Raw genomic sequence first — 10,886 nt, forward strand, 5'->3', positions numbered from 1 at the left:
CATTTCCAGGTTTTTATTTTTGTAACTCAGTAATGAAGAGTTTGAAAAAATCCATTTGTTTGATTTCACTGTGTCTTCATGTTTTTTATTGGCTCGTGTAGTTTTGGTATCCACAGTAATGCTCAAAGGATGAGTGAACTGACTACCTGCTCCCTTGGTCTGCCCATATGACCTGCTGTGGAAGCTATCAGCTATCTTGGGACTCTGTTTGGTTCTGATTATGAAGACTGCCTGTAAATCTAAAAAAATGATTTTTGCAAATAGTGAAACTGGTCACATTTTCATAATATTGTAAAGGAGGCTTTTTCCTAGTGCTAAAGCCATATTAATTTTACATTAATTAATTCCTTAATAAATATATATCTAATCCCAAAACGTAGTGGTCCTTCAGATGTATTTCTGTAACCAGAGAGGATTTCTACTCCCTTCCTGAAACTATATAATATTTTAATGCTAGGTACCCAAAAGCATGAAGGTAGTGTCTCTGTCACTAAAAATATATATTTGCTTATAGCTTATTTTACAGTAAACGATTAATTCCAGTTTTGTAAATAATGCTGTGACATATTGCTATTGTGTGATGTTAGAAACTAACTTGTTCTCAAGTCTGTGAACCAGTAGGGTTGAGAAGGTATATGGACACAGCATGCTCTCTCCTTGAGGGAAAGGAATTGATCACCCATTTAATTTTTAGTGACCTCTTTTGCTGCTTTTTATGAACACATGATAGACTCTGGAAGGAACTTACACATAGCTCTCTTCTGTTGAAAGGTTGATGGTTATCCTGGGATCTTTAATATGAAAGTAAAACATAAAGCAAGTAACATTTGGAGAGGCTCACTAGAGGCTCCTATAGGGATTCATGGACTCCCTCCGTTAGGAAAAGGGTAATTAATCTCAAGAGAGTTTTAATTTGTGGCATAATAAATTTATAATATTTTCTTTATAGGGAGATTGGAGGTCGACTTCTCACAGTAGAAACTAGACTTCCAAATGATCTACCTGAGTTTGAAGGAGACTTTTCCTTGGAAGGACTACGGCTCTGGAAGACTGCATTTTCAGCAATGACACAGAATCCTAGGCCAGGATCACCTCCACACAATTGGCAATCTGTTATTGATAAAAGACAAATTAATAGCCATAAAACTAGTGAAGATAAAAAAATAGTAATCATGCCTTGTAAATGTGCTCCAAGTCGCCAGCAGGTTCAGACATGGCTCCATGCCAAAGAAGAATATGAGCTTATGAAGAAATTGCCTAAGGACCAGCCTGTTGAGATGGAAAAAGGAACTGAGAATTTGAGCTCTACAACACTGCCTTCAGAGAAACCTGTTGAAATAACAAAAACAGTTGTTGAGGATGAGAGTTTACCTAACCTGCAAGATAGGAGACCTACTGGACCTACAAAAGATGCTCCTGTTTCCCAGATAAGTACTACAATAATAAAAACCAAGGAAACTTGTGACACACACGTGACTAATATAATTTCTACAAATTATACCATAGAACCAAATAAAACCCCAGTTGAAAGCAAAACAGTTGCTACTTCAACAATAGAACCTGATAAGGAAGAAGAGGAAGAGGACTACTATATCAATTATAGCTCGCCAGATTCTCCAGTGCTTCCTCCTTGGCAACAAGCAGCATCCCCAGATTCTAAGCAGTCTGGTTTTGAAGATGCAGATTGGAGTAGTCAAGATATAGTTCCATCTTCTGTGGAAGAAAAGGATGTAACATCTGCTGAGAGTGAAGATACACCTGTCAGAGCTGAGGGTCGGACTCCCTTGAGCACATCTCCACTCTTGCTCAAAGAAGGTGCTGGAAATTTGGAATCATTTTGCCTACATAGTACTCCCCTTGTGCAGAGAAAACATCAAGAAGTAATACCAGATGCACTTGACTTTACCCCCTTATCAACAGGTAAAACTGTTATTTAAGCAAGATAAAACCAGGGAGAGGCACAAAAATATTTTCTGAAAGTTGATTAATTTTTTTTTTTAATGGGGAAATATCCACTGCCCTATTGGGAGAGCAAGTTAAACTATTTTTGCAAGGGTAATAATTTGGTAAACATTTATGAAATAATTATTCAACAATTAGGATTCTGGTATCAAAACATCCTTATACTGTGCTGTCATTTGGCTATGATATAGATTTTATAGTAGTAGATACAAACACTTGACCTCTACAGATGTTCAGTTTTATACTAGGAGAACAGCTTTTTATCTTGGTAGAAAACAGTTGTGCCGATAGTCAAACTTTTTCTCCCGGAGCAAAAATGGCTGCTGTTTGGCAGGATGGTGGGGGTATTCTCCTGTGTTGGAATGCTTCCAGTTAGTTGGGCGGTGGAGGAAAGGCATATATTCTCCTAGGCCTGGAAACCTCCCCAGCGCTATGTAGTAGCCGCTGCTGCTTTTCAGCAGTTGCCAACTGCCACTTGATCGCCTGCCTTCTTCCCAGGCAAGGGAAGAGGGCAGGTCTCACCTCTGCTGAGGATGGGTATGGCCCAGGGAGCAGCTCTCTAGTGTCCCTGGTTGGAAAACTCACCTGTGAAGCTCTCCAGCTATGGGGCTAGAGGAACATCTTGTATGGTCCAACTCCTGGACTATTTTTCTACTAGAAAAAAATTCTTCCAGTATAACTGATCATCTGTATGCAGCCACCATTATTGAAGTTGAATTGACAACATTTTTCATAGTTTCATAGTTGGTAGGGTCAGAAGGGACCTGAGGAGATCATCTAGTCTGACCCCCTACCGTGGCAGAAAAGAGTACTGGGGTCAAATGACCCTGGCCAGATGTACGTCCAGCCTCCTTTTAAAGACCCCCAGGGTAGGAGCCAGCACCACTTCTTTTGGAAGTTGGTTCCAGGTCCTAGCCACCCTGACAGGGAAATAGCACTTCCTAGTGTCTAGTCTGAAACTGCCCTCCGCTAGCTTGTGTCCGTTGTTTCTTGTAACTCCTGGGAGTGCTCAGGGGAACAGGGACTCTCCCAATGCCTGCTGGTCCCCCTTGACTAGTTTGTAGACTGCCACTAGATCCCCTCTCAGCCTTCTCTTTTGGAGGCTGAACAGGTTCAGGTCCCTCAGCCTCTCCGCGTAGAGCCTCTCCTGCTGACCCCTGATCATGCGAGTGGCCCTCCTTTGGACCCTCTCCATGTTGTCCACATCTCTCCTGAAGTGCAGTGCCCAGAACTAGACACAGTACTCCAACTGTGGCCTGACCAGTGTTGCATAGAGGGGGAGGATCACCTCCTTTGACCTGCTTGAGATGCATCTGTGGATGCACGACAAGGTATGGTTGGCCTTCCTGATTGCGTCCCCACACTGTCGGCCCATGTTCATTGTGGCATCAGTGATGACTCCAAGATCCTTTTCTGTCTCCTTTTGCTTACTAAATCTTTAGTTAAAATTCTGGCATTCATCAGACAGCTACTTAATTTGAATTTAGAGTATAAATTTTAAATGTTTTAAATTGTACTGTACAAGAGAAGCGTCCACCTTGTCTTAATACCATACATTTAGTATGCCTTTAGAAACTACTGCAGACTTAAAATTGTTTTTTGAACTTAAAGGGGATTATCCCATTTGGGCTGTAGTATCCAGGGGCTTTTTCACTTTCTTTGTACTTAATTCTGCTTTCTAGAGAATATTTGAAGAAACCAAATAACTTTGCTATATGTCCTTACAGAAACCAAAATTCATAAATTAAGTCAGAGAAGAGGAAGTAATGCTGACACTCTACGAAGAGTACTTTTAACAACACAAGTGAAGGTAAGACATTTTATGATAACATATATGTTTATGTTTTAGTTCTGAAGCAGTGATGGTCATGTCTTACTTTTTCCCACTTATATTTATTTTAAAACTGTTTTTAGAAGTAGAGATTACAACAACAGCTTTCTGGTTTTCGTGGCATTTCTTTTACAGGTGGAATCTAGGAAATTTTTAATTGTATGGCAATTATAAGGATGCAAATACAAAAAGAAAATACAAAAGCAAAGCTTAAGCCTATTTTATATGGTCATATCAAATTCCAAGATGTTTTGTAGACTTTTGATTTTCTTGTGTTCTTTTTTTTAAATAAAAATTATATGCAGTTAGTTGTGCTTGAGGTGGTGTTATTGCAATGTCAGAATGCATTTGTGAGAATAAATGTATGCATATGAGCATATGCAACCAACAAATTAAATTATAATGTATTAATTAGCTTTTTTATATCCTGTTGCACTAATCTGTTAAACATAGTAATGACCCCTTCATTAGTCTTTTATAAATACTACATACTAACCAAAATTCTCTTTGGCATGGCAGGACACGCAGTTTTTAGGATTGGGCATATAAAGTTCCTCGGATACCATCAATTATTAATGTGTGCCGGGGCATTATAAGCAAAAAAAAATAAAAAATAAAAATGGGGGGGCGGGGAGTAATTAAACTTTTAGGATGACTTGCCTCTTTCATACAGATGTATAACATAGACTACATACAAGGAATTTTCATGTTAAAATTAACTTTATAGTTTGTGAGCTTAATATTAAGAAAATAGGAGGAAAAATGAGAATTTCAAGTAATTATAAGAAAAATCTTTTAAGATTACTTAGAAAATACACTAGAAAAATTGTGGATGTCACCAAGGTGAGGGAAGTTTGCAAGTGTTCTGGAGAGTGAGATCAGCCTGATCTTGACAATTAGTAAAATCGGTCTGAAATCAAGAAGTGAATTTGTCTTTACTGAATTTCATGTTCTTGATTTTTGGACTATTTCCCAATTTGTCATGATAGTTTTGAAATGTTGTTTAGTTTAGAAAAGAGAAGAGGGAGCAAATGTAATGGTAAGTCTTCCAATATCTGAAAGGTTGTTATGAACAGGATGGTTAATCAGTATTCTTCATGTTCTCTGAGAGAAGGACAAGGAAAAATCAGCTTAATTTGTAGCAAAGATGATTTGGGATTGATATTAAAGAAAACTTTTGAACTATTTACAGTGGCCATGTACAGACATTCAGTTTCTATGGGGAGAATCGCCATTCTCTTGGTAGAAACCCAAAGCATGCAGATATTTAAGCTTTTTCCCTCAGAGAAAAAATTTCTATTCCTGGAGAAAAATAACTTGGGAAAATCCAGGGTTAAATTGCTCCCAGGAGAGCTTCTCTTGGGAAACCAAACATCTACACACTTTTCCCTGGTTTAACTTCTCCCAAAAACCAGGAGGAGTGGAACCAGGGCAAAGGCTCCCATGCCCTCCAGAGACTAGGGTCATTGGTCTGGAGAAGGCTGCTCCGCATATCCTGTAGACTGGGAGCAGAGGGGAGGAGCATCCACCAACTGCTCCCTGCCTGCTTCTCAGTCTGAAGCACCAGTGCTGGATGAGGCAACAGCATTTTACAAAATTTGCAACAATACAAAAAAAGTGCCAATGAATGGCCACATATTCCAAGCTCTGTAGCTAGAGCTTGACACAGTTGTTGCAGACACACTCTCTAGCTAGAAGGCAATATGGGGCTGGTCTGTAGTTCCCCTCTGCAGGTCCACTTTGCCCCCAGGCAAGTTTAAAGGGCTTGCCAAGCCAGGCAGGCTGACTGACAGACTTGCAGGACCTTTAAAGGTCTTGGCTTCCTGGCAGCCTGAGAGTCTTGTGCAGTTCCAGACTACCGTCAGCTGAGAGTTTTTAAAGGTTCCAGTGCTTTAAAAGGCTGCTGATATTGGATCACCAGCAGTCCTTTTAAAGGTTTGAGCATGCAAGCAGTATGACACCAAGAACAACTCAACAGTGCTTGGCTGCCTGTGCACCCTTTAAAGTATCAGCATGTTGGCAAGTTTGCATATGGGACAGACTTAGGTCCAGGACAGGGCCACTGCCATAGCTATTCTGTCCCCACTGCTCTGCTAGCAGTTTGAAGGGTGAGTGGGTAGCCCAAGAGCAGGGAAAAGCTCACTGGTCCCTGGGCTGCTCTCTCAGAGAGCACTCGAAAAGGCCCTGGTCAGCCCCTGCTGCCCATGGCTACACAGGGCAAGCTGCCAGAGAGGCAGTTGCTCTTTTTGGTTCCTGACAGATGTTCACTTTAAGGCATGATGAGATCTGATACACAACCCCAACTATTGCACTTCCTGCCATTCCATGTGTACATGGGATCTGATACCCTCCAGTGCATCTATTATACCCCCAGCTTGGTGTCATCCGCAAATCTGCTGAGGGTGCAACCCATCCCATTCTTCCAGAATGTTAATAAAGATATTGAACAAAACCAGCCGCAGGACCCACCCTGGGGCACGCCACTTGATACTGATGAACCTAGGTATTGAGCCATTGATTACTACCCTTTGAGCCTGACAATCCAGCCAGCTTTCTGTCCACCTCGCTGTCCATTCATCCAACCCATACTTCCTCAACTTGCTTGCAGGAATGGTGTAGGAGATGGTATCAAAAGCCTTGCAAAAGTCAAGCTATATCATGTCCACTGCTTTCCTTGCATCCACGGAGCCAGTCATCTCTTCTTAGAAGGCAGTCGGGTTGATCAAGCTTGGTGAATCCATGCAGACTGTTCCTAATGGTGTAGGTTGTAGCCATGTTAATCTAAGGACATAGGCAGACAAGGTTCTTTGGGTAAATCTGATATTTTTTATCAAACCAACTCAGATAGTTTGAAAAATACTTCTTTGCAAGCTTTTGGGTACAATTATCCTTCGTGGGGCAGAGGAAGCGTCTGCAGATGGTCTATGCTCTTCCTGAATGGGAGTAGTAAAGCAGCCAGAGTAGTAAACGTATGCAAGAAAGCCAGTCAATTAAAATGTAAATTGGGCTGGTTAATAGGTGAGAGACAGGTTGGGGGTGGGAAGGGGAATGAATGTTTTTGTTCCTAATCACATTCTTCTCCTCCAAGTGCTTAGAAGTGGATTTTTTGGGAACCTGCTCCATTATTTTTCTGGGGACTGAGGTGAAACTGACAGGTCTGTAGTTCCCTGAATCCTTTTTCTTCCCTTTCTTAAAGTTAGGTACTATATTTGCCCTATGCCAATCGTCTGGGACCTCCCCCGATCCCCACGAGTTTTCACAGATGATAGCCAATGGTTCTGCAATCACATCAGCCAGCTCCCTCGGCACCCTCAGATGCATTGCCTTTGGCCCCTTGTACAGGCATGGACTTGCACACGTCCAGCTTTTCTAAATAGTCCCTAACCTGTTCTTTCACCACTGAGGGCTGCTGACCTTCTCTCCAAACTGCTCCCCGGTGCAGTAGTCTGGGAGCTGACCTTACCTGTGAAGACCAAGGTAAAAAGGCATTGAGTACTTCAGCCTTTTCTTCATTGCCTATCACTAGGTTGCCTCCCCCATTCAGTATGGGACCCACACTTTCCCTGACCTTCCTCTTGCTGCTAACATACTTGTAGAAGCCCTTCCTGTTACCCTTCACATCACTTGCTAGCTGCAACTCCAGTTGTCCTTCGGCCTTCCTGACTTTATCCCTGCATGTCCAAGCAATATTCTTATATTCCTCCCTAGTTGTTTGTCCAATCTTCCACTTTTTCTAAGCTTCCTTCTTGTATTTAAGCTCACTGAAGTGTGCTCTGCTAAGTCAAGCTGGTCACTTGCCACATTTGCTATTCTTCCTGCACATCAAGGTGGTTCATTCCTGTGTCCTCCATTAAGGTTTCTTTAAAATACAGCCAGCTATCCTGGACTCCTTTCCTGCTCAGACTGGTCTCCCAGGAGATCCTACTCATCAGCTCCCTGAGGGAGTTAGTCTGCTTTTCTGAAGTCCAGGGTCTGTACTGCTCTCCTTTCCTCCTTTTGTCAGGATCTCAATCTCGTGGTCACTGCTGCCCAGCTTGCCATTCACTTCTACATCCCCTGCCAGTTCTTCCCTGTTTGAGCAGTAGGTCAAGAAGAGCATGGCCCCTAGTTGGCCACTCCAGCACTTGCACCAGGAAGTTGTCCACAGCACTCTCCAAAAACTTCCTGGATTGCCTGAGCACTGCTGTACCTCCCAGCAGATGTCAGGGTGATTTGAAGTCCCCCATGACAACCAGGGCCTGTGATCGGAAACTTCCTCTAGTTGTCTTAAGAAAGCCTTATCTACCTCAGCCTCCTGGTTAGGTGGTCAATAGCAGACCCCCACCATGACATCACCCTTGTTGCTCTCCCCTCTGACCCTAATCCAGAGACTGCAACAGGCCTATCTCCAGCTTCATACTGGAGCTCTGAGCAATCATATGGCTCTTTTAAATAAAGTGCAACTGCTCTTCCTCTTCTCCCCTGCCTGTCTTTTCTGAACAATTTGTATCTGTCCATGACACTGCTCCAGTCATGCAAGCTGTCCCACCAATTCTCTGTTATTCCAATCACATCATAGTTCTGTGACTGCAAGGACTTCTAATTCTTCCTTCTTGTTTCCCAGGCTCTGCATTCATGTACACACACCTGAGGTGACTAGCTGATTGCCCTGTTTTCTCAGAAAGAATGCAGCTTCTCCTGTTGTCCCCTCCTGCTTGTGCTTCCTCCAGGTTGCCTGCTTCTCCACTTACCTCAGGGCCTTGTTCTCCATCCCCCAGCGAACCTAGTTTAAAGCCCTCCTCACTAGATTAGCGAGCCTGTCTGTGAAGATGCTCTTCAGTCTCCTCATCAGGTGGATCCTGTCCCTTCCTAGCAATCCTTCTTGGAACAATATCCCATGATCAAAGAAGCCAAATCTCTGCTGGAGAAGCCACCTGTGCAGCCATGAATTGATCTGCAGGATGTCCACTCCTGCCAGGGCCCTTCTCCTTGACTAGAAGGATTGAGGAGAAGACCTGTGTCCCTGTCCCCTTCACCCTTGCATCCAGAGCCCAGTAGGTGCTCTTAATCTGCTCAGGGTCACCCCGGCAGTATCATTGGTGCCCACATGGATGAACAGTATGGGGTAGTAGTCAGAGAGCAAGAAGTCTCAGTAATCATTCTGTGACATCTTGGATCTGGGCTCCAGGCAAGCAGCAGACGTCCTAGGACAACAGGTCAGACCTGAAGATGGATGCCTATATCCCCCACAGAAAAGAGGGTCCAACCACCACCACTCATCGCTTCCTCTTTGTAGCAGTGGTCTCAATCCTCCCCACCTTGGGGGTTCCTGGCCTGGCCTCTTCCACCAATGTAATGCTCTCCTCCTCCTCTGTTGCTAGTGCTCCATATATGTTCTCTAAGCAAACCACTGCATGTGGGGATCACGACAACGACTTGCTGCCAGAAGATACAAGCTTCCACCTTTCTGGGAGTCCATGCCCTCTTCCTTTCCTAGCACCACCTCTGGCAGTCCTTCCTCCACAGTCTTAGAGGTTTCCTCCAGCGTGGAGTTGATGAAGTCCTCATGGCAGAGAATGCTTCGGAGCCTTGCTACCTCCTCTTGTAGCTCTCTTGCCTTCTCCCTGAGGGACACCACCAGAAGGCACTGCTCACATTGCAGGCACTCCCCCAGCTGACTGACACTGAAAGGAACCTGCAAGCCACAGTCTGCACAGAACCAAACCAGGACCTGGGTGGAAGTCTCAACAGTGTGTGGTCCTGCCTGAACCACCTTACAGGTGAAAGTAGAGGAAGAGCTGGAAGTGGCAGTGGTTCTGGTATTATGACGTCCTCCAGCTATCTCTCTGGGTCTTCTAGTCTGCTGCCTCTCCTTTCGTGTCTCTTTCCAAGCAGAGCTTTCCTAGAAAACTCCTCTGTAGCTGGCCTGTTTGCTGTTCCTTGATCTGAAGGGTTCCCTTTTTCCCTGCAACCTCTTTCCTCTCAGCAAGCTTACAGTAAAGGAATGTGAGAGCGTTTCCAAGCAAAAGGAGCTTCTGGCAGCAGGGCTCCTAGTAGAATGTCTGAGCTGGGGTAAGCAAGGCCAGAGCCTGGGGAAAAACATAGGCCTTGGAATAGATAGGCCTAGGGACAGAAGCAGGTGAGCCCATGGCCTGGAGAGGACTGGAAGACAGCAGAGGGCCAGGGTGCCCAAAGCTCAGCAAGGGAATAGAGCAGAGCCTGAGAGGGGCTGAGGCCATGGTCTGAGAGGGCTGGTAATGAATAACAACTGGTGGTTGTGGGAATGAACTAAGGGGAGGTTAGGCTGACCTAACCTCAGCTGGCCCAGAGAAAGAGAGAGGGGTCTGGGGCCCTGATGGAGAGAGAGCCTGAGACCAGGACGGGCTGAGTAGATAGGGCCTAGGGCCTGAAGCCTAATACAGGTAGAGGTGCAAGTGCCCCAAGAACGGCGAGTATGAGGAAGGCCTAAGAGACCAGAACCCAGGAGGGGCTGAGTAGGTAAGGCCTGAGGCTGGAGCCCAGGAAGGGCAGGTGTCAGCTGGGCCATGGGGCTTGGAAGTCAGTAGCCATGCCGGAGGGGTCTAACTGGCCTAGGAGTGGGGCCAGGGTCTAGGGCAGGGGTGGGCAAAATATGACCCATAGGCCAGATCTGACCTGCCAGGCATTTTGCTTCGATGCATGGGCATACAGCAACTAATTGTATCCCAGCCAGCCTACGCGCATCACTCCCACCCTTTGTTTGAGGAAGGGCCTGACCTAGCCATCATACAATTTCCTTTTGCGGATGCCTGGGTACCTCCTCAGCTTCCCTGGCGTCCCATTCACTCCAGGCACAGATAGAGAAGTGGTGGGAGCGGGAGGAAGATGCAGCTGGATAGGAGTGTGGGGCTAGGGCTGACAGCAGCACAAAGCCCGCATGCAGGAGGGCAGCAGGAGCATGGAGCTTGGGTGGGCAGGGTGTGTGTGAGAGAGAGGGTGGGGAGGTGTGGGGACCCCTACACACTCCTTCATGGCTCTCAGCCCCCACCATGGGCAGCAGCAGCAGGCAGGGGTGCTTGTGTCCGGTGCGCTGCCACTGGCAGCACGGGGGTCCAGCCCGCAAAGAGGACAGGAG

General features: G+C 45.2%; 1 protein-coding gene across 1 annotated transcript in view; it reads left to right on the forward strand.

Moving 5' to 3' along the window:
• The window catches only part of REV3L (REV3 like, DNA directed polymerase zeta catalytic subunit), a gene marked incomplete at its 5' end in the record, with an annotated part of 206,159 nt that overhangs the window by 130,018 nt on the left and 65,255 nt on the right, over positions 1-10,886 (forward strand). The window contains 2 exons of the mRNA XM_025198872.1: positions 950-1,920; positions 3,690-3,772. Coding sequence (XP_025054657.1) covers positions 950-1,920; positions 3,690-3,772 — 1,054 coding nt within the window. The remainder of the gene's footprint in view (positions 1-949; positions 1,921-3,689; positions 3,773-10,886) is intronic.

This window comes from Alligator sinensis, unplaced genomic scaffold (assembly GCF_000455745.1).
Source record: "Alligator sinensis unplaced genomic scaffold, ASM45574v1 scaffold737_1, whole genome shotgun sequence".
NCBI lineage: Eukaryota > Metazoa > Chordata > Crocodylia > Alligatoridae > Alligator > Alligator sinensis.